This window comes from Miniopterus natalensis, chromosome X (assembly GCF_054644295.1).
Source record: "Miniopterus natalensis isolate mMinNat1 chromosome X, mMinNat1.hap1, whole genome shotgun sequence".
Taxonomy (NCBI): Eukaryota; Metazoa; Chordata; class Mammalia; order Chiroptera; family Miniopteridae; genus Miniopterus; species Miniopterus natalensis.
In genome coordinates this window covers 10,771,600-10,799,137 of record NC_142103.1, presented here as the reverse complement: position 1 = coordinate 10,799,137, position 27,538 = coordinate 10,771,600, and the positions used below count along the sequence as shown (strand labels likewise).

General features: G+C 45.9%; 1 protein-coding gene and 1 long non-coding RNA gene across 2 annotated transcripts; one reads left to right on the top strand and one right to left on the bottom strand.

Moving 5' to 3' along the window:
• Positions 1-2,744: 2,744 nt before the first annotated feature.
• LOC148090402 (uncharacterized) lies at positions 2,745-4,646 on the bottom strand. Its single transcript, XR_015716481.1, has 2 exons — positions 4,515-4,646; positions 2,745-3,217 (listed from the first exon to the last, which is right to left on the bottom strand). It is a non-coding gene; the product is annotated as an uncharacterized LOC148090402 (long non-coding RNA).
• Positions 4,647-4,973: 327 nt separating this feature from the next.
• On the top strand, positions 4,974-25,449 carry UTP14A (UTP14A small subunit processome component). Its single transcript, XM_016215971.2, has 15 exons — positions 4,974-5,042; positions 5,933-6,008; positions 6,718-6,788; positions 7,507-7,571; positions 9,936-10,078; positions 10,386-10,541; positions 15,678-15,797; positions 15,895-15,989; positions 16,849-16,972; positions 17,054-17,131; positions 17,842-18,235; positions 20,579-20,979; positions 21,925-22,118; positions 22,244-22,343; positions 25,015-25,449. Exons 1-15 carry the CDS (start codon positions 5,017-5,019, stop codon positions 25,276-25,278), a joined length of 2,307 nt encoding a protein of 768 aa, XP_016071457.2. The 5' UTR covers positions 4,974-5,016; the 3' UTR covers positions 25,279-25,449.
• Positions 25,450-27,538: the final 2,089 nt, after the last annotated feature.

Sequence of the window (27,538 nt, the reverse complement as noted above, 5' to 3'; positions counted from 1 at the left end):
TGTTGTACGGTACGAGCTGATATGTATATGTAAAAATTAGTGGTGTTTATGTGTAATTAAAGGGAAGGAGTTGTGGTGGCCATGGTTGGAGACGCAAGGCAGAAGATTGTGGTGGAAATGTGGGGAGTAGCAGAAGGCACTGGGGAGTGAGTGCTCCTCTCCCCCAGGTGTTGAGGAGTCGACTGATATGAGGTGAGTGTCTCCTTGGGAAAGCAATAACCTCCATTACTTTTTAGAATGACACAGATGGTAGTAACCAGATTTCCCTTTAGGCATAGGAGTGTAGGGGTGTAAGTTTTAGCAGAGATCAAGGAGTACACCAGGCTCATTGGCTAAGCAGACAGTGAGCTCAGGAAATGTAATAGGATCCCTCACATCAAAGGAAGAAACCCAAAAGTGTCCTGTGTCCAATTTGTGCCTTAGGAGAGGCAGTCCGTGGGCATTGATTGGGTGGAGGTCCATCACCGGGAGTGAAATAGGCCATTTCCAATGGTGAGATCTTAGGTTGGGGTGCTATCATCTGAGGCAACGTCATCTCTAGCATCGAGCTCCTGGGCCATGACAATGTGACCTAGGATGTGGGACTTGGGGTATCCTTTTTAAGGGGCTACCCACTCAAGTTGATGTGGGTCTTAGCATTTGCCATGTTTGTCTGAAACAATGGCTTCCTTGGGGGGTTGGGCCTCTGGATTATAAACCAAGAAAAGCATCCAGACCAGTGGTAGTAAGACCACAGTCACCAGAATGGTGTGCAGCTGCACTTGACAAGTTTCAGAGTTTGGGTGGAAGTGTAGGTTCAAATAGGTCATATATCAGATGAGCAACTGCCTGGCCTACGTGACAATCTATGGTTAACGTGTTCTAGGAAAATATGCACTCTCAATCTGACCTCTAGTCCTTATGAGGCAAGGTCAAAAATTTATAAAGATAAGTTAAGGTGTGGGACAAGATAGAGGCTCATTTAGGAGTTTATTTAGGCTGAAATTTGGAAAGGAATTGAGGAGACCATTATGTCTGTTAGTGAAACGGGCTATTTGGGACCTACTAAGGACATGAAAGTTCTATTGAGTGTTTTTTCCCCCAAGAGCCCAGCCTTGTGTATTTTGAGAAGTGAAATGTGAACTTTGGTTACTATTAATAATATTTATAATTCCAAAGGTAATGAGTGTCCTGGCAAGACCTTATATTGTGACTTTAATATAGAGAAAGACATGTATGATATTGTATTTTGAGTATCTGTGAGGCAAGAGATTCCCACAGTTCTTTAACCTGAAAGAGACCGTTTTTAGGCAATGCCCACCAGTTTACAAGTGTGAAAATGGTATCACTTGTTGGCTAGGGCATCCAGTGTTAGGATGACTGCATGGAAGTTGACCAGGGGTGTTGTTTTGGGGGTACCCTCCTTTGTTAGGAATATCCTGGCTGAGGGATGGAAAGCAGCAACATTCCACCGAATTCCATCACATAGTCTATGAAATCCCATTATTGTTCACTCAGTTAATCCCAAGGAGTTTCTCAGGTAGCCAAGGGTCTGGGGAAGGGATGACTTCCTCCAGCACCCAGGTATCTAGCAAGGGACTGAGGACAGGGGAAGCCACGCCCTCCTGCAAGAAGAATATGTCAGAGTGCCCACGTTTGGTTGCATCCTGTTGTAAGGACTCTGTAGCCACGCCAAGTTTGTGTAGTGCTATTTCCATGACTCAAAGCATTATGGGCAGCTGAGTATGGACGGTCACAGACTCAGGCTATGTGAGAGCTTCTACCCTTAGGAAAGCCCAGTAGGTAGCTTGTCGCTTTTTGTTTTAATGGTGTATAGCATGAGGCCGAGAGGGGCAGTTTTTTGCATCAGAAGCCCTTGGGCAACAGGAGTGGTCCAGAGACTCTGGTTGGTATGAAAGAGGTCTCTTGAGTGAACAAATTCGGTGGGTGCCTAACAAGAGTGCCTGCTGATTTTTACTTGGGGGTAAAATTTGTAAATGAGGAACATGTTGTCATTAGAACCTAAGGACTAAAAGCTGTTGGATTTGTGTGTCCTTAATGAGTGTGTCTAAGGAGTCTCCTTGGAGGAAGGTGTATGGAGTTACTATCTTGTCTGTAAAGACTGTGGCAATGGCAACCTGCTGAGTTGTCCCACTGGTAGCCTGGAGAAGGGAGGTTATTTCCCTTCAGAGGTAAAGGCAAACTGCAGCTGGGTAGTTGATGGTGCAGGTCATGGAGATGTAAATATACAGAACTCTGGCGGGCAAGATAGAAATGATCAGACCCTTAATATTTGATGTGCCTGTGTGACAAAAATGATTGCTAGGAAGGGATCGGAGATACCAGTCTGGAGCTCAGGAAAGATAATCTGGACTAGAGATGGAGAGTCAGAGTTCTTGTGCAAGTGTTAAAGGCTCAGGAAGAGCACGTGGAATAAACAAGAATTGAGAGCACAGCCTGGGGAGCATCATCATTTAGGAAGTGAGCACAGCTAAAGTAGCCGGTAGAGAAGACTGAGGAAGATGGTCATAAAGCTAAGATACCAGGAGAGCGCATGGAAGCCCAGGGAGGAGTTTCAAGAAAGACAAAATTGTCTTTAATCCCATCAGAAAGTAGGCCCTATGAAGCCTGCTTTGTTCACCAACGTATCCCCAGTGCCTAGAGGCACGACGCACAGTAAATGGTCAAAAACTTTTCCTGACTATGAATAAAAAACAAAACAAAACAATAGTATCAAATACCACACAAAGGTCTGGGAAGACAAAGACTGAGAAGTATCCATTTTATTTAACAACCTCGGTGTCACTGATGATCTTGTCCAGAGCAATTTCAGCGGAATGACAGGGTGAGAGCAAAATAGGAGTGGCTTGGAAGAATCATTGTCAAGAATGTTTCATACATTACTTTGCTACTTTTTTTTTTTTTCTATTTGAAAAAGTCGCTCTCTTTGCTCTTTTGATTTTTAGATTATTGAGAACCCTGGCTTTTTAAATTGTGCACATGACAATTCATTGTAGTGTATTGAGCAGAGGAACAGGATCATCTGACTTACGTTTTACCAGGATTCTTCTGGGTGCTTGCTGCGTTGAGGATAGACTGTGGGATGGGAGAGGCATGGGCAGAAATCGGCAGATCCACTTGCAAGGCGACTGCAATGATTCAGGCGACAGCTGACGGTGTATTGGACCCATATGGTGGTAGAGGGAATTATGAGAAGTGTCAGAGCTCTGGATGTACGCTGAGGGCACAGCCAACAAAATTAGAGGGTTTCAGCGGAAAGGAATCAAGCAGGTATTAGAATGACAGGAAAAGGAGTTCATTTTAAGGTATACTTAAAAACAATAGCACAGCCCGGCTGGGCGTGGCTCAGCGGTCAAGCACCGACCTGGGATCCAGGCGATCGGGGTTCGATTCCTGGTCAGGGCACATGCCCGGGTTGTGGGCTCGATCAACGACTCTCATCATGGATGTTTCTCTCTCTCTCTCTCTCCCTCTCCTTTCCTCTCTCTGAAATCAATAAAGATATATTTAAAAAAAATAAAAACAATAGCACACACACATAGACACAGACAACAGTATGGTGCTAGCCAGAGGCAACGGGGAGTGGAGGGAGGTGGAAGACGGCAAAGGGGGGATAAATGGGGACCGAAAAGAGGCCACACTTCAGGTGATGGGCCCATGACAGTAGTATCAGAACATGCCCTGTTGAGTTGCACACCTGAAACCTGCATGGTCCTGTCAACCACTGTCACCCCAATAAACCCAACAAAAATTAAAATAAATAATAAAATTAACAGCACAGCTGATACAATGATACTGCAAAACTTGTGAAGCACAGTAAGTGAAAGCAGTCAGTGACCCCAATGTTTTAAGTCTGAACAAGTGGGAGAATAAAGCCAAGTTATCATCTGTACTTTTCTATATGTTTGAAATATTTTCTACTACATAAATGCTGAGAATGAATCACTTTTAAAAAGAATTATACATACGAATTAAACTCGTCATGGAAATATTCGGAGCCTTTCAAAATCAGGATAATATTCAAGGAATAAGATACCAGAAAACACTAGTGGGAGTGTTTCCAACAAAGATTAAATGTACTTTCAACATTTTCCATTAAATTTTGTATCACAAAAATTATGTATAGCTACTTTCAAGTTTCTTAAAAGCCTATGGGAAATGAGGATGTTGCAGCCACCCACGGCACAATCTTGGATGAAAGTTTGTTCCTTAGGGAAGGAGGAACGTTGAAGGCTGCGACGAACATGACAAAGGGACACAGGATGAGAGGGGCTTTTTCCTTTAAGAGAAAACTTGCTGCCCAGCCAAGCGTGGCTCAGCGGTTGAGCGTTGACCTAGGATCCGGGAGATCGGGGCCGATTCCGGGTCAGGGCACAGGCCTGGGTTGCGGTCTGCAGCTGATCAATGACTCTCTCTCATCATTGATGTTTGTATCTCCCTCTCCCCCTCTCCCTTCCTCTCTCTGAAATCAATATATTTTTTTTTTTAAAAAAGAAAAAACTTGCTTTGCTCACTGGCGAATGGGAATCGCAGGGCGCAGCAGGACGCTGGCCTCTCGGCAGGTGCTCAGGCAGCCTGCAGCGGGCTCGCCGAAAGCCGTCCAACACCGACGGGAGCCGGAGCCGCTCCTTGCGGATCGCGTGGGGACGGCGGAGGCTGGGGCCCCGTCCCCGACAGCGCCACACCCTCGCGCTCAGCCTCTCGCCCCGTGGGCCCCGCGGAAACCGGGGGCGGGGAGGACGCCCGCCCGCGCCCCGGGCATCAGAGGGGTGGGCGGGGGCCAGCGAAGCTCCGCCCGCCGCCCGGCTTCCGCCGCCCGGCTTCCGCCTCCCGGCTCCCGGGTGCCCGCAGGCCCCTCCCGCGGCGTCGCCGGTTCTTCGTGAGCCTGGGACGGGCCGGAAGTGACGCGACGTGTCGCGCGTGGTTGGAGGAAGCGGGAATTGCTTTGCGGCCGGTACGGAAATTGCTCTCCTTCCAGCTTCCGTCGCTGGCCCATGTGAGAGGCGTGCTGCTGAGATGAGCGGGATACCGGCGGCGCGGAGGTGAGGGGCGAAGATGGATCGGGAAGCCTGGGTCTCGTTGGGGGTCGGGTTCCCCGGCTTTTGAGCCGTGGAAGCCGCGTCTTAAGAGATGACACTTGTGTCCCTCCCAGGACTTCCCCATTCGTTGCTGTTGCCGCGATCCATCCTTTAAAACCCTTTCATTTGCCTTAATTCGCTCCCTGAGCATCCTAGCTTTGTAGCCTTCTCCCTGTGGTCCTGATGCGGCCTCTCCCTCTCGGGCTCAGTTACTATGTTGCACTGCCCTCGTCACGTGACTGCTTTTTCTGCCACTACTTGGGCCCCTTTCAGTCCTCCGTGCGGGCAGTGCCTACGCTGTAAGCTCCCTTGTCCTGTAAACCTTTGCTGATCGGAGCCATCCTACGACGCTTTCTCCTCTGATGTTTCATCCCACCCAACAGGGGAACTAAATTGAATCCGTTCAGCACAGCTTGCCTTTCGAAGACTGATACAGATTCCATAATTTCTTTCTGGGTACCAATATTCCGTAATTAAGTACCTACTTTGGTGAGCAAGCCCCAGGGAAAATGGCTCACTCAGCTGCTTTCATCCAATTCTGTTTCCTCACTCCTGGGAACAAGTGATCAAGATGTCACTTCTGAGGGAGCTGCACCTATAAAGGTTTCCTCCGTGTGGACGATGCTTAGAAATATTAATGGCGAAACTGCTTTGTCTCAAGGGCCAGCAACAGCATCTTCTGCCACCTTACCTAGAGTCTGATATTTTTACAGCTTCCCATAGGTCAGTGGGAAATGCAGTGCAATCACTGAAGTCTTAGATCTTTTTCATGCAGTTCTGTGTGGGTCTCACCAACCACTGCTCACCTCTTGTTATTTCAAGCGATAATATTTCCCTTGTATCTCCTTTAACAGCCTTCTGGCTTTAAGGGAACAGGAAGAACTAAAGGATTTGACAAATGACTACCCCTCGAGCACCAGTGAAGATGAGGTGGGTGACAACTGCTAAACTGTCTTCTCCAGTTCCCTTCTGCCTCGAAATTAGGGTAGACAGCACATTTCTGGAAAGAAAGGGGTAGCAAAATTGTTCATATTTGTTCGGGTCTTGCAAATAAATTACAACCAGTTATTTAGTGTTTCATGTATAGGATACCGTAGTAAGTGCTATGGGAGTTTGAAGACTCTAAGATACAGTTGCTGTCTTCAAGTTGATTAAGTATAGTTGAGCATGTAAGAACAAAACATATGGTCCTTATTATAGGATTTTCCTATTTCCCAGATTTGGATTTCTGTAGAGAGTTATTTAAGTGTCTGACTGCAATATACATAATTAAGCTGGATCTCCAACAGATGCTATAGGAATTCCAGCTCTTTATTCTCTTGACAAAACTACTTAGATTGGTTTTTTTTAATGTGAGAGTTTCTGTGTCAAGTCACATTATATGTTACATACAGAAACGTTATCCCATAGCACTTTTCTTCCCCAAACAAGTTAAGACTGAAGTATAACATTAGCTCCCAGTTACTAAGGCTCTATAACGAGGGACTTTGGTTTTTGAAGCAGTTCTTTCAGACCTGCACACCAGACCTCATCTGATTCCCCACTGACCAAAAGAACAAGAGATTTTTACATGGGCTTCAATTCCCATAGTGTCTTTTCCCTCCTCTCATCCTGATGGTTTTTCCTTTTCTGTGTCTAGGGGGACAATGGTGGAGAGCGAAAGCATCAAAAGCTTCTGGAAGCAATCAGTTCCCTTGATGGAAAGAATAGGTAACCTTCCCATCATTTTAACAGGTTATAACTAGCTGATTCCATGAGATTTATCTGCAACTAATATTCATTGAGTGCCTCAGACAATGAAGACACAAGTACCAGCATCATTAAGAGCACATACTCTGGAGACAGGCTGCACAGGCAAATTCTGTGTCCTCTCTGAACCTCAATTTCTTCAATTAGAAAATTAGATTAATAATAGTTCCTATCTTATGGGTTGTTGTGACATTTAAATGAGTTAATAAATGTAAAGACCTTAAACTAATGCCCAGAATTTAGTAAACATTATATAATTGTTAGCTGTTACTGTGTTAGACCTCTGTGTATGTGAATTCTAACTGAATCCACACCTATAATTTTAAAGCGTTAAGTAGACATCACTTGTCCCCATTAGAGAAGTTAATTGCCTTGCCCAACAGTCACTCTGCTAATAAGTGGCAGATCCAGGATTCAAATCCAGGTACATTTGACTCCAAGCCCGATACCTTTTCCACTATGCCTACCTTGTATCGCCTTGTATTTTTGAGGGGCTGGGTCTACATTAAGAGATGGTTAGACTACCAAGTCCAGGTTAGGAACAGATTTCCTGGTTGCTTTGTGACAAAACTCTTAGAAGAGAAATACATGAAACCAAAGCCTTATTTGAAGACAGAAGTATTTGTTCCCCAGCAAAATGTGTCCATTCCTTCTATATTTTGTTTTGCTTAAATTTCAGGCGGAAATTGGCTGAGAGATCTGAGGCTAGTCTGAAGGTGTCAGAGTTCACGGTCAGTTCTGAAGGTAAGTTAACAAAGGAAACTATCTGTGCATGGAGCCTGTGGAGTTCCAAAATTATAATGGTCATTTCACCACCACCCCTGCCCAGGAACTGTTTTTGTGATTAATGGGTCATACTATAAATATTTGCCTGTAAGTGGGTGAAGAAGGGCAGTCACATGCTCTTGAGTTTCTTCCATTTCTAGGAGAAAGCCTAGAAGGCCATGGTCAAGGTCTCCCACTTAGCTTGGTGAGCGACTTCTAGGAGAGACGGACATGAATGAACGCAGCTGCCTGTCATTAGCTTATTCACGTTCATGATTTCTTTTTTTTTTTTTCAGTTCTCACAGTGTTTTGAGTTTTGACAGGCAGATAATTTCTCCCACTGGAGCTTGAATAAGTCAGTTACTCGAGGACCTTCACCTAGTACGTTTCTCCACCTTTTCTCTTTTTTGCTTCCTTCAGGAGACCTTTTAGACATTTTGTTTCTTCACTGCCTCCCTCCCTCAGCCTTCGCCCCCTTCAGGCCGGGAAATCAAATACTAAGGGATGTGATTTTGTTGGATAGGGTTGAGCTTCAGAGGGACACAAAACTTCGTAATATCTAAGATTCTTTTCACACACGCCCCCGAGGACCAATTTGCACCCCCTGGGTGGAGGAGTGAAGTCACCTCTGTTGAGAAGTCACGACCTAGTAAATGGCAGAGTTGGGATTTCAACCCGACACCAAGTCTAGATGCCAAATCTTTGTCACCATATCCCCAACTTAAGCGGCTTAAATGAGTTGTATTCTTTTAGCAACCACTAGCTGTCACTTCCCAGGACGAGTAACGATGGACTCTCCCAAGCTTATTCATTCAGCGATACTTATGGGTTTCTACTATGGATCAGTTACAAAGCAGTTTAGATCAGCGATTTTCAGCAGGGGTGCCACAAGAATTTTGAAAACATGAAATACATGATTGTTCAGTCAGTGGCACTGACCTTTTTCCCCTTAGATTATCAAAAAAAAAAAAAAAAAGACAACAGTGACAACAACCAACACAACAATAGCCATCTGGTGTGAGTGAATCAAAATTATACCTTTTTTGGAGTCAGATCACCAAAAAATATATTTTTTTGGTGTGCCGTGGAATTTTAGTAATAGTTTATGTGCCATAAGGTGGAAAATCACTGCTTTAGATATTGGGCTATATAGTAAAGAATAAGACACTGCCCAGCCAGGCTTGGGTCAGCGGTTGAGCGTCTGCCTAGGATCCAGGCGATCAGGGTTCGATTCCCGGTCAGGGCACATGCCCGGGCTGCGGGCTAGCCGATCAGTGACTCTCATCATTGATGTTTCCATCTCTGTCTCTCCCTCTCCTTTCCTCTCAAATCAATAAAAGATATATTTTTTTTAAAAAAAGAATAAGACACTGATCTCGTGAGGCTTACATTCTAGTGGGATATGGAGACAAGAAGAGCGTTAAAGCAGGATGCTGCAGTGAAGAGATCTGAATGATGGGAAAAGTCAGTCGTGCAAACAGGGGAAAGCATTCCAGGCAAGCGGGCAGCTGGTACAGAGGCTCTCAGCATGTCTGAAGAGTAGGAAGACGGCTAGGGTGACCCGAGCATAGTGGAGGTAGGGATGACATAAACACTGGAGTGACAGACCAAGATCCCATATGGGGACCAGGTCGCATAGGGCTGTATCCTTTAGATCGATGTAGTTGGCCTTCCATATCCTTGGTTTTCTCATCATTGCCTTCAACCAACCACGGACTGCAAATATCTGGAAAAAACAACAACACCAGAACATTCCAAAAAGCAAAGCTTGAATTTGCCACACGCCGAGCACTAGACTGAATCTATGCGAATAAAGTGATGAGTAGGCATACCCTGCTGCAGACTATGTGCCAAATACAGGCGACCTGCGAATATGATGCCAATTTATGTAAGGAACTTGAGCATCCTTAGATTTTTAGTAACCGCAGGGGGTCTTGTAACCAGACCTCCTTGGATACCAAGGGATGACTGTAATTCCAAGTATAAGGGGAGCCACTGGAGGATTTTCAGCAGGATCATGATATGCTGTGATTTGAATTTTCAAAATATCACTTTGGCTGCTGTGTGAAGAATGAGCTGCAGTGGGGCAGGAGTGAACGCAGAAAGATCAAGGGAACAGCAAATGCCTTCTTAAAATAAATGATTTTCTTCTCCCTCCAACACGTGTGAGGATGGAGGAAAGTGATGGTGTCACTATGGCCAGCCATTCAAGTAAGAGAATTATTCTGGCTTCCCTGCACAGTGGCCTGTCTGCCAGCATTTTCGCCTTAGGCATCTGCCTATGTGATGTTGAGATTTTTGCCTCACTTCTCCGTCTGACCAGAAAGTTTGGCCTTTCTACAGGATCAGGAGAAAGGCTAGTCCTTTCTGATCTGCTTGAGCCCGTTAAAACGTCACCCTCATTGGCCACTGTGAAAAAGCAACTGAATAGAGTCAAAGCAAAGAAGACGGTGGAGCTTCCCCTCAACAAAGAGGAGGTTGAGCGGGTGAGTTATCAAGTGTCCGTCAAGTGTCCGCTAAGGGGAAGAAACTAAACTAACCAGGAAAAAACAGGGTAAGAAGAGAAGGAGGGGGAAAGCCTCACCAATGGGAGGGGAAGTGGTGATTGCCTCACCACGGAAAAGATTAAAACTAATCTCAGGGGAAAAACGCAGTCCTGAGAAGTAAACAAGAGCTTATCTCTAGCGTCCTGATTCTTCCTTGGGCTAAAAAACAATGCGGCCTAATTTCCCACGAGTCCTTTGAGCCTGATGCCTAATTTTGTGGCCCTCTTGTGTACCTTGCCTGTTTCAGATCCACAGAGAAGTGGCGTTCAATAAAACCTCGCAGACCCTCTCCAAGTGGGATCCCATCGTTCTGAAGAACCGACAAGCACAGCAGCTGGTTTTCCCGCTGCAGAAGGAGCAGTCGGCCTTCGCTCCCATTGAACATGTGCTCAATGGCTGGAAGGTGAGTGCAAGGCAAGGGAGCTGCGCCTGGGAACGTGGGGTTGCGCAACGTGGAGGTCGCAGGGTCTGCAGCTGATGGTGTTAAACTTTGTTGATTGCAGTTGGACGTGTTAAACTGAAATTCCATTGTAGTTTATCACTCAGAAAGGGAGAGAAGGGGTAGCAGGACTCATTGTCAGTCGTGCAATAGGCAGTCACAGTGGCTCTATAGTTGCTCTTCGTCACTTTGCAGCATACAGTGCATGGTTATGTCCGTGTTTTTGTGTTAAAACATCCAACTGCCAGTAGAGAGGAAACATGATGTTTTCTTTCTCACGCCCCAGTTTTTAAAAAGCTTTCAGAGCCACATTCTGATCTGGGGAAAATCAGGAATTTGGCCTCATGCATACCTTAGTAGGGATACATGAGCAGCAGACCCAAAGCTTGCTTGTAAAGAAATATCATTCAAATATAACATTGCTGATAATGACTAGAATCTTAGCAGGTAACTTATTATGACTGAACTGTAGAAAATTTTTTGAAAAGATATTTTAGAGCTGAGTTTCCCAAACACTGATCCCTGGCAAATTTTTCATCCATCTGAAGCCAAAAGGTAATTGCGAGTAAGGTGGTTATAAGGTTGCCAGCTCTTCTTAATTATGAGGTTCTTCTTTCCACTTTAATGGTATCAAAATAGCTTTTCTTTTAGGAAATGATAGTGGTACGAAAGGCTGGGGTTGGGGGTGGAACAGTACTTATGCCCTTGGCAAAATTAAAAGTCAGTAATCCTACAAGGGGCCCTAAAGTCTCGAGATGTTTTTTTAGTCTGTGAACAACTGCTTCAGAAGACCTAGCCTTTGTTTTCCAATACACCGCTAGTTATGGTGTCTATAATGGGATGTCCTGTCTTAAGTTAAAAAAAAAAAAAAAGGCAATGGCAGTCCCCAAACTGTGGGCAAATGGCCCTCTTTATGCTTTTCTTCTGCTTTTTAAAAATCCTTGTACCCTCCAAAACGTGCGAGACTGATTTTATAAAAATCTAGGAATGATAGTGTCCTGTGCATCAGGGACTTGAAATAATTAAAGCTCATCAAAGTAAACATGGCTTGTCGCCATAGCTAGAAATTGAGCACTGGTTGCCTATTGCAGGGATAAGCTCCGTTTCTGCCATTCTCTTTCTAAATTGCTTCTTTTTCCACATGAAAGAGATCAAGTTTAAAGTGTGGCTGCAGGATGGAAGGGAGACTTTAGGGGAAAAAATTTAAGAGGTAATATAATTGGCAGGATTAAAAAATAAAAGTATAGATGATTTATAGTGACAAGTCTGACCCCACCTCTGACCCCATCTGATCATTTTTACCCCATACCCAGATGTAACCACTTCTATTAAGTTTTCTGTTGTTGTTAATTTAAGAATCTTACTGATATACTTGTGTTTACATCATATTTATCAAAAAAGTAATAGTATATGCTGGGCCGGTATGGCTTAGTTGGTTGAGTGTTGTTCCATGCACCAGGAGGTCGCCGGTTCAGGTTGCCAGTCGGCACATGCCCAGGTTGCAGGCTTAATCCCCAGTAGGGGGCGTGTAGGAGGCAGCTGATCTATGTTTCTCTCTCCTTGATGTTTCTATCTCTCTCTCCCTCTCCCTTCCTCTCTGAAATTAGAGGGGTGCTTTCTAGCTAGCAACTCCCAGTTCTATTCTTACAACTTAAGAGTGCAAAGTACCAAGGACTAGTAATATACTAGTATTTCTGGATATTAAGAATCCAAAAAGTGGCTCAGTTGGTTGAGCACTGTCCCCTGCACTGAAAGGTCTCTGGTTTGATTCCCAGTCAGGGCACATGCCCGGGTTGTGGGCTTCATCCCCAGTAGGGGGCATGCAGGAGGCAGCCAATGATGCTTCTCTCTCTATCTCTCTTTCTCTCTCTCTCTCCCTCCCTCTCTCCCCTTCACCCCCTCCCCCCTTTCCCTTCCTCTCTCTCTCAACTCAATAAAAACATTTTTTTAAAAGAATCCAAGAAGTCTGCACTATAGTTTTGGTTCAGCTTCCTAAAATTCCGTTAAGACTCTAGCTGAGAATTAAATGGGACAGTGCATGTGAAAGCATTGTAAACTGCAAAGTGCTAGAAATGAAGTAAGATAACTTTTCCCTGCCCCTCTCTCCTTTTCTCCATAGCAGCCTACACTAGCACTTCGCAGAGTTTTCATCTCAAACCTTTGTTTCTCAATATGCCCTCAAAAAGGATGGGGGGGGGGTCATCTCACTGCTGGAAAATGCTGCCTGCCCCTACCAGAAATTGGTGATTCACAAAATACACTGGCCTTTTAAAGGCTATGAAAAGATAATAAAGAAACCCCTTTGACTTACTCTAACCCAAAGTGTACACACCATGTGATTAAAAATCAAATTAAATTTTAAACCTTAAAAATGAAGCGAATCTTGTTAGCTGCTGAGGGGCATGCTTTGGAAGGAGCTGGTCTCCACTGCTTCTTCCTCCTGTCCTACTGCAACCTCTTTCAAAGGCCATTGACGAGGGGCCTCCTGGTCGCCACATCCCAAGCCCTCTCAAGTCTTCAGCCAATTTGATACTATTGACACGTCACATTGTTAAAAACTCCGGCCTTGGCTTCGTGACATACTCCTGATTTTCATCTGACTTTCTTAGTCTTTTTTGCTCTTGCTCTGTAAATTCCCTGACTTTTGACTATCACCTGTGTACACTACAGATCACCCTCAACCACTTCCTTCTGAGTGCCAGTCCGAGGTTCCATATGTCTGGCAGCCCTCACCGGGGTCTCCCCTATGCACCTTAAACTTCACACACAACAAAGTAAACCTGCCGTTTTCCTTCCCCAGACTCCCACACCCTGTACCACCGCCTTCGTTGTGTGACTCAGTCAAGGGCATGACTCCATACCTCAGCCACTTAAGTTGGAAACCTCAGCCATCTGATTTCTCCTTCCGTTGACTCTGTAATAGCTCAGATCCCTGGCTCCTCTTCTCATTTTCATTTCCAGCTTTCATTTACAAGGTGGGGCAAAAGTATGTTTACAGTTGTTCGTATGGAAAATAATACAATAATTAATAAATAACAATACAAGAATAAACTGTGTACTCACAACTGTAACCTACTTTTGCCTCACCCTGTATATCCCCTTACACAATCACCAGGATTTTCTTTCTGAAACATAAAACGAATTGTCACTCTCCTGCTTAAAACCCTTCAGAAGCTCTCCACTTAGAGAATGAGACAGAAGCATCTAGCATTTTAGCCACACTGGTCAACGCATCGTTCCCTTACATACTTCTCTTTTCCACATAGCTGTTTTCGCTTATACTCATCTCTCCGCTCGGCCCCCTCCTTTACAGAATTGTACTTAAACCTCGAACAAAGCCTAATTCAAAAAGTAAGTCTCGCCCTAGCCGGTTTGGCTCAGTGGTTAGAGCGTCGGCCCACGGACTGAAGGGTCCCAGGTTCTATTCTATCCAAGGGCACGTGCCTCAGTTACAGGCTCAATCCCCGGCCCCAGTCAGGGCACATGTGGGAGGCAACCAATTGATGTGTCTCTCATGGATATTTCTCTCTCTCTCTCTCTCTCTCTCTCTTTCTCTCTCTCTCTCTCTCTCTCTCTCCCCTTCTACTCTGAAAGCAATGGAAAAAATATCGAGTGAGAATTAAAAAAACCCAACTCAGCCTCTTCCCCAAGCCTAAGGCACCCCCTGATCAGAACTGTTCCTCCGGGACTCCGGTGGACTAACATTTAACCCATTACGTTGTTAGTGGTGCATGTGTCTCTTTCCTCTGAAGGGCTGTGAGCTCTATGAGGACAGAAATGATAACCAATTGTGTATTCCAGTACCCTCTACGAGTACCTGCAATGTAGCTTCAATCGATAAATCTCTGTAAATTGAATTGAATTGGAGGGAGATTACAACATTGTAATACATATCACTTTGTAGCCTGTGATTGATCTCTACTACAAATACTAAAAATGGAAGAACATGTACCTTTACCATTCAGTAGAATAGGTTTATGGTTAAATCAATAGCCGTGTGTAATGTATGATGATGTGTGTTTGTGCATTTGTCTAGATATTTGTAAGTTGGATACTGACCATGATGTATATAGCTGTTGAAGAAAACTACATATGAAGTGTGTATGAGGTTTGAAATTGGCTCTGTTACCTAGGGCTGTCTTTGTGCCTTGCCAGAATGGACCATGTCATGACTGGGCTGGTTATTTTAGCCACCCTTCCATTACTGGTCAAGCAGTAAATGAGGTCTTTGGCTAACCTGTGAAGTAACTCATTCACAGTCCATTCATTTCATGCATGTAGACACTACCTAGCATGCAAAGTTAACTGGAAACTGAGGAGCTGGAGCCAAAGTTAGAAGATGACTGGAATTAAATTTGAACTGTCAGGAAGCAGGCTAGCCCGGCCGGCATGGCTCAGCGGTTGAGCATCAACCTATGAACCAGGAGATCAAAGTTCAATTCCCAGTCAGGGCACATGCCTGAGTTGCAGGCTCGATCCCCAGTGGGAGGCGTGCAGGAGGCAGCTGATCAATGACTCTCTCATCATTGATGTTTCTATCTTTCTCCCTCTCCCTCTTTCTGAAACCAATAAAATAAAGACATATTTAAAAAAAAAAAAAAAAAAGAGGAAGCAGGCTAATTACATTACGGTCATTTTTTATTTTTTTTTTAAGGCGTCTTAGATGAAATCTGAGATTCCTAACTATACCATATATATAGCAACCCAGGAACCATTTTGTTTTGTGACTATCAAAACTGATATTTGGTACTGCTCTTCCTCTGTCCTGCCAGCATTGACCTCAAGGGCATCCTGCTTCGATTCGTAAGAGAATGGCGTTCTGTTTTACATATATTAATAATCGGAACACAGAGCGGTACTCAGTAATATCAGACAGTAGCCTCCGAGTCCCCTTGCCGAGGTTGTCTTAAGTCAGAATGAGATAAGGCTTTAGCTACCCAGCTGGGCAGCGAGCCTGGAACCCCTTCTCTTGCTGTAGCAGCCAATCGTATCTGGTTAGTGATTCCAATTATGGTGTCAAAGTAGATGGTCATAGGGCTGGAAAGAGGGAAGCTGTAGGAGCATTGCTTAAGACTCAGAATGTTTTGTAATCCCTTTAAGGCAAGAACTCCCCTGGAGCAGGAAATTTTTAACCTTCTGTGTAAGAACAAGCAGGCAGTGACAGACCCCTTACTGACTCCTGTGGAAAAAGCCTCTCTCAAAGCCATGAGCCTGGAAGAGGTAAGTGCGATGGGCCTTATACACACTCAGGCAGGGCCTGGTTCTCCCGGCATTTGCCCGCAAGCCCAAGAGTCACTGTCAATCTCATTCATTGTAGGCTAAGATGCGCCGAACAGAGCTTCAGAGGGCCCGGGCCCTGCAGTCTTACTATGAGGCCAGGGCTCGAAGAGAGAAGAAAATCAAAAGCAAAAAGTAAGGACATACACCTGAAACCCATATAATTTTATTAACCAATGTCACCCCAATAAACTCAATAAAAAAGAAAACAGATGAGGAGTTCCATGAAAGAAAGTGATGTGGAGCCCAGCTGGTGTGGTTCAGTGGTTGAGTGTCTACCCGTGAACCAAGAGGTCACTGGGTCGATTCCAGTTTGGGGCACTTGCCCGGGCTTCGGGCTAGATCCCCAGTGGGGGGTGCGTAGGAGGCAGCCAATCGATGTTTCTATCTCTCTATCCCTCTCTCTTCCTCTCTTTCTAAATCAGTAAAAACATTTTTTTTTTAAAGTGAGGTGGAAAGAACCTTTGACCTGGCAACTGGGGTCATATAGAAGAGGTCACAAATGGGAGTAACTAGCCTTTTTCCCCCCTTAGACCAACCTCATAAAAGTTTTGCCTGCTTCACTAGTGCCCTGTCCACTGGCTGTTGGCTGTCTGTCTTGGTTTTTGCTAAAAAGAGGACTGCACAATGACTTCCTCTCCTTCCCTGGGCATGACAGAGTGATTCTGCACAATGAGCTCTGAATTCTCCAGCTGTTGAGGCCCACAGGGCTTCCTTCCTACCTTTTTGCCTCTCTGGAATGTGTTCTTTTCTTCCTTGCACTAAAGGAGCAGAAGGACCCTTCACTCTGCAGGGGTCAGCCCCTGTGGGCTGCAGGAACTGCGAGGCCTGCCAATGCTCTCAGGTCCCCAGCTGGCTCCCTCCAGTCAGCTAGCTCTGTGATGTCCATTGTGGCCTCTGCACAGGGAAACCACTTGGGGAATGGGGACACTTTTGTGTGTGGCATCAATGTTTCCGCTAAATCTCTTTCCTTGTACCCCTCATTGCCATGTAGGTATCACAGAGTTCTGAAGAAAGGAAAGACCAAGAAAGCCCTGAAAGAGTTTGAGGAGCTACGGAAGGTCAATCCTGCTGCTGCCCTGGAAGAACTAGAAAAACTCGAAAAGGCCAGAATGATGGTGAGGCCGCCTCTTGCCTGCCCCCTTGAACTGACTTTCCCCAGAAACAAATAAGGATCTCACTCTGTCCTTTCTTTCCAGGAACGAATGAGCCTCAAGCACCAGAACAGTGGAAAATGGGCAAAGTCAAAGGCAATTATGGCCAAGTATGACCTAGAGGTAAGAGCCCATTGGGATGAGACAGTGGGTGGAATTGGAGGAAAGAAACAGAGTTGGTTAAGAGCCATGAGAATGAATGGAAAACCAGGAATCTAAAAACGCATCAGAGCCCTGGATGATGTGGTTATAGCATCTGCCCACATACTGAAGGGTCACGGATTTGATTACTAGTCAAGGGCATGTACCTGGGTTGCAGGTTCGATCCCCAGTCCCGGTCAGGGCATGTGCGGGAGGCAACCAATTGCTGTGTCTCTCTCACATCAATGTTTCTCTCTCCTCGCCCCCACTCCTTCCCTTCCACTCTCTCTAAAAGTTGAGGATTAACAAAATTTTTTTAAAAAATAAATCAATAAAAAGGCATCAGAAAATCTGTAAGGCAGAGAGGAAAATGACCAGGAATGAGGTGGAGAAGGAGAGATGAAAGGGGAAAGAGCATTGAAGACAAGTCCAGTTAAAGAGGAGAGGAGGTGTCTTGTTTTTTTTACCATGTTTCACATGTTGATTCCTTGAGGACAAAGAATTTGTCTTCCATTTTATTCCATAGCTAGTAACACAATGGCATCTGTGCAGTTTAAACAGTAGGCACCAGTAAGAAATACTTTAGTGAGATTGAGAGGAGGCAGCTTTAAGAAATGGACCAGGGAAGGTATTATTGCAATCACTAATGACAAATAATGCCAAGGCACGCGTGCTGTCACTCCTTCCTCCAGGCTCGCCAGGCTATGCAGGATCAGTTGGCCAGGAACAAAGAACTGACGCAGAAAGTCCAGGTGGCCTCCGAGAGTGAGGAAGAGGAAGGAGGTGCGGAAGAAGAGGGTGATCTCCTTGTCCCTGATGCCGTGAATGAGGCACAGATGACTGCGGATGGGCCGAACCCCTGGATGGTCAGAAATCACTCTGGTGACGCAAAAGAAGCCGAAATCCACAAGGACCCCGAACAACTTCCAGAGCCTGGAGCTGACGAGGCTTCTGAAAGTGAGGAAGAAGAGAGACCCGTGGCAGAGGAAGAAATTTTGTTGAAAGAATTTGAGGAAAGGCGATCGCTTAGGAAAAAGTCTGGGTTCAACCAGGACGCCAAGCCAGTGGACAGACAAGAAACAAAAGGTGAGTTGTGGACCAGAAGGGGGAACTCAGTGCAGATGCTGCGGACCAACTGTGAGAGGAAGACCGTGTCCTCCCACACACACCACAGAATGAGGGGGCTCTAGGGACCTTCAGGAGAGTGCCAGGGTCCCTGAAGAGAAAATAGATAATCATAATTACCATTTTTCTTCAAAGGCATTTAATAAGCGGCCATATGCATGGATGCACAACGTGTGTTCCAGCACCCTTTCTGCTCTTAACGGCTTACAGTAGAGATGAGGAACCTTTTTCCTGCCAAGGGCCACTTGGATATTTATAACATCATTCGAGGGCCATACAAAATTATCAATTCAAAAATTAGCTATGAAAAGAGCTCCTAGATTTATTGAATTTCTAGTCCCGCCTGCAGTTGCCTTGGCAGGGCCAGACCAAATGATTGCGCAGGCTGTGTACAGCCTGCGGGCCCGGTGTTCCCCTCCCCTGGCTTACAGTCTTCAGAAAGACAGGGCGACACCATCCTTGAAGTCAGGGCAGGAGTTCCCGTTGCTGGTACCCACAAGCCAGAGAGAAGTGCACATGGTGCAGTGACGGGTCTGAAAATCATTCACACCCACAGACAGGTGGATTTTGAGGCACTGTGAAGCGTCTTCAAGTTATGGCTGCAGTGTTCTGTTTTGTTTGTGAAGTAGGAGTGGCGTTTTTAACACTTCATAAATGCTGGTTGATACATGATACAGGGTAAGACTTTCTGCACAAGAATCAATGACTCCACAAGGTACATGGTAAATTAGAATGTTTACCCCATGCTCAGACTTGACTTGCGTATTATATTTTTCTACTGTTTATCTTGAAGAGATTTTACATTAACAATGCTAGGTTTGCACCCTTGAGACAGGTCAGAGAGCTCCCGTCGTTAAAGCCTGCTTAGGGAGCTACCTACATTCAGAATCACTTGGCTATCTGGACAAAGGCTCGGGTCTGATTGTATTTTCTGTAGGAATAGTGCATTTGGGTGACAACAAGAATCTGTTTTTCCATGGAAAAAATGAGAAGTTGTCACTTAGAATGTGTTATAGAGCCTTTACTTGGGGTTTTCAGCTAGAGAGGTCTGGGATTAATAGTTACAAGCAGTCACTTCTGAGAGGATTTGAAGAGTGGTGCTGCGAGCCGAGATTGTGGGACAGCATCTCTGCAGCCACAGGAAACCAGCCGCATCCTCCAGGGCCCCCTCAGAAGCTGGCCATCTAGCTCAATGTGTAGAGCAATTGGTTGTGGTATAAAAGGTGGGTTTGGATTTCCTCGGATGATAAATTAATAGGATGTTCCCAACTCTTTGGGGAAAGAATGGGAAGTTGTGGACCCAAACAAAATGGGCAAGGAAACTTGATCCTTGAGGAATAAACAATGTAGCCAAAGGCCAGATCTCAAGTAGCTTCTTCCACTGGCTTCAAGCCAAAGCTAGAGAGCAGGGTGAACTTGGGAATGGAGGCCACTTGAGTCAGTGCAGGGGACAGTTGAGAAGGGTGTCACTGCCATGTTTTCCTCAGGGCTCTCAGAGACTAGTGCTATTGACTCACGTGTTGCTGGTGACAGGAAAGTGCAAGCTACTTGTCTCAGCCACAACAGGTGAAATGGTGCTTCAAGATAAAACCATCTGGATAAGGCTTTTCCAAATAGGGCATTACAGTGTAAATTATAAATAATAAGTCACACATTTTTGGAATTACAAATAATAAAGTACAGTGAAGTGGCATTCAGAGGCTACCTGTTAGTTAAAGAGGCCTTTTGAAAATTTGGGACTTGGACCCTGGCCTGTGTGGCTCAGTTGGTTGAGTGTCATCCCATGCACTGAGAGGTCGCCAGTTCGATTCCTGGTCAGGGCACATGCCCAGGTGCTGGCATGATCCCCAGTTGGGGGGGTGTGGGAGGCAGCCAAGCGATATTTCTCTCCTTCTCCCTTTCTCTCTAAAAAATAATCGATAAAAACATATTTTAAAGACGTTAAAATTTGGGATTTAAGGCCATCTCCCCAAGCAGGGTTTACTGTATGAGGAAGTTAAGCCACAGTTACTGTTACAGAGTGAGTCATTGGCAAAGCTGGGACTAGGGCCCAGGATATTTGCTTCCCAACATCCTGCTTTTAACTACTCAACTCTATTACCTGCTGTTTGACAGGTATTATTACTGAGTTTACCAGGACATCCAGCGAATGGAGTCTTCTCTTCATTGGGATGCCTTTAGTAGTGCTTTAGCACCCAGTGGGTGCTCAACAAATGCTCACTGAGAGTGCTCAACAAGTGCTCATGGACTAGGTAACTTTTCTGATAGCCCCCATTTTCTGATAGCTTTCATTTCTTCCTCCAGATTCTAGCAGCCAGGAGGTGCTATCTGAATTGAGGGCGCTGTCTCAGAAACTCAACAAGGACAACCATCAGTCCAGAAAACAAAAAGTGAGTTCAGCGAGGCCAGTTTTGCAAGTCGAGAGAGAGGGACCCGCCGAGGAAGAAGAGGAGCCCCTGTTGCTGCAGAGGCCAGAGAGAGCAAAGACTCTGGAGGAGCTAGAGGAACTGGGCAAAGAAGAATGCTTTCAAAATAAGAAGCTTCCCAGACCTGCGCTAGAGGGGCAGCAGTTGGAGAGGAACCCAGATAACCAGCCTAGTGCTCCCAAGAAGAAAGGGAAGGAGCAAATGATTGACCTAGAGAACATCCTAACCACAAAATCTCCTTCTGCAAAGTCTTTGGCAGTCCCCACAATAGAGGAATTGGTGAGCAAAGCCAGGGTCCAGGGTCATGGGCCATTGTGGGGGATCGGCGCTGGTGCAGAAAGCGCCCCTCTTGCACAAGGAGTAGAATCGATGAAGTTTGTTGTGCTGGGATCACATTTCAGTAGTTGAGAGGCCCAGAATAGTATGGGCCACGCTGGCCCCAGTGACAGTTTGATAGATGCAAATCTGTGAGTGCCACCGAGACTTCCACATCCTAAATCCTGAGCCACCAAACCTTCCCTGGGGTTACTCTAAAACTGCCCTCAGAGGAAAGAGGGTGGCACTCAGCTCTGATGAGAACCCAGGCAGGACATTCAAAGGTGAGTCGTGGAGTTCTTGCCCAGGTCTTGCTCTACTCAGTGGGATCTCAAATGGTCCAGGACTCCCTGATTAAGTAACTGAAATTGCTCAAGTGAGGAGCCTAGGCCCACCTTCTCAGGGCTAGAAGCTAGAGGGTGCCTGCCCACTGCCCAGGCCACTTGGAGCTCCTCCTCCTAACAGACCATTCATTCCTCCACGCTGGAGCTTCCTTACTGAAAGTTTTCAATTGTGTCATATGATAATGAGCTGGAGATACTTACCCTAGAGAGAAGGAAATTGGAGCGTGATTGGCTACCAATCTGTATTGCAAAACCATCATTGTTCTGTGCTTTCCCCCTAGAGGGCGCTAAAATGTCACGGCCCAAAATTCAAGCGTTCTTGCCTGAGCCACCACTCTAAAGCAAGCTGTAGCTACAGAACCTCCTAACCACAACACCTCCTTCCCTGAAGTCTTTGGCAGTCCCCATGACAATAAAGGAGTTAATAGAGCCAGGGTCTTGGACCATCATGGGGGATCAGAGCTGATGCAGAAAGTGCCAGAAAGAAAATTTTGTGGTTTGGAGGTTCTATAGCTCCTCCTTTCCCCCAAGCCCTCCTCCTCTTCTCACTTTTGTTTCTTCCCAGGAAGATGAGCAGGAGAGAGACCAAAAGCAAATGATAAAGGAAGCTTTTGCTGGTGATGATGTCATCAGAGACTTCTTGAAAGAGAAGAGGGAAGCTGTGGAGGCGAGTAAGCCGAAGGACGTGGACCTGACTCTGCCTGGCTGGGGCGAGTGGGGTGGTGTGGGCCTGAAGCCCAGTGCCAAGAAGAGACGCCGGTAAGAACAGGGAAGAAAGCCTGTCAGAAGGGCACCAGGTTCTCCCACCTCACCATCACATGCCCTCCCTGCCCCTTTGACTTAATTCCTTAAGGCTCTTAGACATCCCGCTGTCTGCTTTCCAGGTTTCTCATTAAAGCACCTGAAGGTCCTCCAAGAAAAGACAAGAATTTACCAAATGTGATTATCAATGAGAAGCGAAACATCCATGCAGCAGCTCACCAGGTGAGGGATGGAGCGCTCGTTAGCTGCCTCCTCTTTGCTACCCAGCTCTCTTGCTTGCGAGGAATGTTCTAGTGCTCTGTAGTCTAGAGGGACGTGAGATGTTGACCACGGAATCAAATCTATTTTTGTTTTTACTGACTGGCCCTGAGATGAATAATTCCAGATCGACTCTGCTGTTTTAATTACTGACCGGAAGAAGGTTGAGACTTACAGGGTAATCTTTGCAGCAATAGTGAGGCCCTCAGGTCTGTGTTTTCAACTAGTAGCCCAGATAACGCTGATGCGAATGGGTCTCGCCAAAGGAAGAATTACTGTTCTTCGGGCTGGTATTTACAGTCAAGGTAATGTTCAAAGGCTATAAAATTCCAGCTACATCTTAAGAAAAATGAAGACAAACGGGTACTTGTTCAGGGTAGTACAAGAATTTTAAATAGTGTCATATGATAATGAGCTAGGGTTGTTTACCCAAGAGAGAAGCAAATTTGAGCAGTACATTGAAGGCTGTCATGTGGAGTGGAGTCATATAAGTAGAAGTTAAAGGAAAGGCAGAGTTCAATTCAGGGAAAAACTTTCTGCTAGTCCAGAGAGAATGTGTTGCTCTGGGGTATGAGCATGTGTAGAGAGGACTCAGGAATGAGATTAGACTCAACGACCTTTCTGTTCCCTTCAGTCCTCAAAGTCTGTGACCCTAAGATCTGCCCCTGGCCAGTATAATATTAAAATGACTTGTATGTTTCTTTCTGGAAAAAAAAAGGGGGGGGTACCATTTAACAGGTACAAAAGAGAAGTGAGGAAATAACATTTCAATAACACTTTATTGATTTCATTTTGTAAACCAGTTGCTGCAGAAATTGAATTGTAAACCCTGTAATCCCAATTGAGACTATATAACCAGAAAAGGCAATGAACAGGCAGGTATAGTAAGAGAGAGAGAAAAGGGGTGCTTTACCAGGCCAGGATTCTAGGTGAAGGGCAGTGTGGAGCTCAATAAAGATCGCCCTTTCTTTCCAGGGGTCTTAGCTATTTGTTTTTTAATGCAATTGCAGCAAATTGACGAATAGTTTCCCAGAATCTTCCTTGATTTTTCCTTAGCTGTTCACATTTTTTTTTTAAATCCTCACTTAAGGATATTTTTTCCATTGCTTTTCAGAGAGTGGGAGAGAGAGGGGGGCGGGGGGGGAGAGAGAAAAAACACCAATGTGAGAGAGAGACATCGATTGGTTGCCTCCCGACTGGGGCCAGGGGTCGAGCCTGCAACCGAGGTACGTGCCCTTAGCCAGAATCGAACCCGGGACCCTCAAGTCCATAGGCCGATGCTCTAGCCACTGAGCCAAACCTGCCAGGGCCTTCATCTTTGTAATAAGCTATAGATCGTAAGTCCCAGTATGCAACAGAATCAAATGTGCTTTAAACTAAAGGGGAGGGGAGACATTCCCCGGCTGAACACGCTGTCCACGTGTTGGGTTTTTCCTCTTGCCCTGGGTGACATGTACAGATCTAGCCATCAACCCCAATAAAACCTTCCCTTAACCTAAGGAGACTCTGTCCTTCACTACCATCAGGACCACCTGGCAGTGCTCAGCTTCTCGAGTGTTCCACTGAATACTTCCAAAGACTACTGTTCATAACTTCCCCATTTTTCTGCTTACATCTTTTTCCTCTTTGGCAACTGGGGAAGTGTTTAAAAGATTATTTAAATGTCTGAAGACAGTGCTGTGGTGAGTGGAGAAGAGTACTGGGCAAGGCAAGAAGCTTGGGGTCTGCTCTCCCTTGTGGCTCCTAATTTTCTTGGGTAAATCACTTCCTGTCTTTAAGCCAAATTCTGGGGCTGAGGGAGGTGACCTTTGCCATTACCTTAGGCCTTCCAGCTCAGACAGTCTGAGATACCAATAGAGGATGAAGCTAACTAAGTGCAGCAGCTTGGTCGCGTTTAGTATTCAGGAGTAAACTTTTGGGTTCCTTAAAACATCAATCCTATGGATCAAGGAGAGGAAAGGAAAGGACGGAGAGGCTAGGAGGGTCATAAATTCCACAGGGATACACAAATGCCCAGGTGTTTCTTGCAGTCACAAGAATAGGAAGGTTGTGTAGAATCCCCACTTGAGGCTCGGCTGGCGTGGCTCATTGGTTGAACATTGGCCCAGGATCCAGGAGATCGAGGTTCGATTCCCAGTCAGGGCACATGCCCAGGTTGTGGGCTCGATCCCCAGCAGGGGGCGTGCAGGGGGCAGCCCATCAATGACTCATCATTGATGTTTCTATCTCTCCCTCTCCCTTCCTCTCTGAAATAAAAGATATATATATATATATATATTTTTTTTTTTTTTTAAAAAAGCCCAACTTGAGGACAGTAGCCCTGAAGCTACTGTAGTGTTCCTACAGCTGCAGGGACAGTGTCAGGGTGGTTTTTCAACCCCCAGATTGTTGGATAAGCCTGGGGAGGGGGGTTCCTAAATCCAAATTAGGCCCCTTTACTCCCAAATGTCCTCAAGCAGGTTGGGACTCCTAAGGATTGACGGGCGCACTGGGATGCCTTGATCTCTCAGCAGCTTCACCCACTGCCTCCATCATGTGGAACTGTGGCCTGTGCGCCAACACTACCTGACCAATTGCCGTTATACAACTGTACTCCAGGCCCGGCTCACGCCTATCACTCTGCCTTCCTTTCCAGGTGCGGGTGCTTCCATATCCATTTACTCACCATCAACAATTTGAAAGGACCATCCAGACCCCTATAGGATCTACATGGAACACTCAGAGGGCCTTCCAAAAGCTGACTATGCCCAAGGTTGTCACCAAGCCAGGCCATATCATTAAGCCTTTAAAAGCAGAGGATGTGGGCTACCGGTCTTCCTCAAGGTCAGACCTCTCCGTCATACAGAGGAATCCAAAACAACTCTCCATACGTCACAAAAAACAGCTGAAGAAAAACTAAAGATGGAGTTGCTGGAGGAGTGACATCTTGGTGCCCAAAACCAGGAGCCCTGACTGTTCCTCCATTGGCTGGGTTTTACTCTGAGCTACAGGATCAATTTCAAAATTTGTTAGCATACTGTGGGTGTAGGTAAGCCACATTTTAGAAATAAAGGCATTTTTATCTATTTAACTGGAGTGTATTCTTTGTCGTCTCCCAGTTGAATCATTTTCAAGTCAGACAAGATGCCTTTGGACGTTCCCTACTGCACCTCTCCAGATGTACACATCAGGGAATCTTCATTTTCTTACCAAGGATTATGTAGCATTATGTAGTTATGCTAAATTGGAGTGAAGTTACCCTAACATGATCTTCAGTACATCACATCAGACATGACCCAGCATAACCAAATTTTTTAGATTCAGGGATAGTGACCAATTATTGTATATTCTTAACCCCTGAACCTAGAAACAGTATGCAGAATCCATGCAATTGGATTTTGGGCTGGTCCTAGGATGGTGCTGAAGCTGGGCTGAACTTTGAGTCTAGCCACTATCATTTTCTTGGTGTGTGAGCGTCCCAGCTTGCACAGGTCTTGGAGAAGCTAGCACTTTTCTCATTTTTTAATCCTCACTTGAGGACATTTTTTCCATTGCTTTTCAGAGAGAGTGGAAGGGAGAGAGAGAGAGAGAGAGACGTCAGTGTGAGAGAGACACATCGATGGGTTGCCTCCTTCGAGCACCCTGGACAGGCCAGGGGATCAAGCCTGCAACTGAAGTACATGCCCTTGACCAGAACAGAATCCAACCTGAGACTCCAGTCCGTGGGCGGACACTGACCACTGAGCCAAACCGGCTAGGGCGTCTCATTCTTAAGATAATGAGGTTTTACCCCTACTTTACAGATGAGGTCGATGAGCTTTCAGGAGTAAAACTCTATTCCCTTTCTAACTCAGGACTAACTCCTTCCCATTGATTCAAATTATAGTTTGATTCAAACACTACTCTGCTCTGTGATAGTCCACCTGAGCTCAGTTCTGAGGAACCTGCCTTTCTTTGGGTGACAAGAAATAGATACAGGGACAGGGCCCCTGCAGCCAAGATAACTAACAAGGAATTAGAGAACCCTTCCCCCCCCCCCATTTCAACAGGACCTACCACTATTGCACTTCGCCTAATGCCTTGGAGGTTGGTCCCCCCAGCCTTTTTAGACCAAGATGGGTTATTTTTGTGTGTCACAGACCTCTGAGAATTTAATGAAATTATGAACCATCCCCAGAAAAATGCACAAACGTATACACCATCTTACATATAGTTTGAAGAGCTTTACAGGCATCGGAATCCTTGGGCCAAAAGCTCTCTGCCACTGAGTTTTTTCAATTTCCTCCACCAAAGCCCTGTTTTTCGAGCACTCCACTCCAAATCAGTTCCAACATGTTTAGATCTCCAACGTAACTAGTCCTGATGCCTTTATTTTACAGGCAAAAGATTTCAGAGTAGAGGTCTCCAGAGTTACACAGGACCTTAGGCTAACTCTGAAGCCACGCCATAAATTTCTGTGAAATTCCCTGTGGTAGCTGTGGGCCCGCCCCTACTACCATTGCTTATCCTCTCAAAAACCGGCTCGGGGCTGGGAATTAAGATAAATACGTAGCCGGTGTTTAGAGCCTCAGGGGCATTTTTAAGTTATCTGCTGGTTTGAGATTATCAGCGATCCACTTGCCGGTTGACACCTAAGTCAGTGCACTGCCAGTGGGGGAAGGGGAGATGGGGAACTCCTGCCTCCGCTTAAGAGACCATAAACTTCTCTTCACTCTAGAGCACAAAGCTGCCACCTCAGTCCCACCCACCCCCCCAAATTGAAGCGTCCAATCAAGTGCCCCCAGGAAACGGCCAATCCCCGTCTACTTTCCCGGGACCCTCCTCAGCTCTGTGTGCTCCCCGCAGCCCAGGAGGGATGCAAGCGACCCCATCCTTCAAAGGGGAAGACAGGCGCCAGAACGTTTATAAACGACGCCCACTTCCAGCCTCCCAAGCCCCCAAACGGATTCGACTGTTGTTCAGCGGGGCTTTTTTTTTTCTTTTCTTCCTCCGAACCTCCGAAGTGTTCTCCCTTCCCATTGGCCAAAGCTGCCCCTTGACGCCACCCTGGCCCTGCTCGCTGATTGGCCCATTCTGGATGTGCCCAAGCCTTTTTCCCAGGGTGTGGCGCCCCCCCGCCCCCAACAGGGTTCTGACCCCTGGCTCCTCCCTTCCCCCCCAAGCCCCCCTCTCTGGTCCGA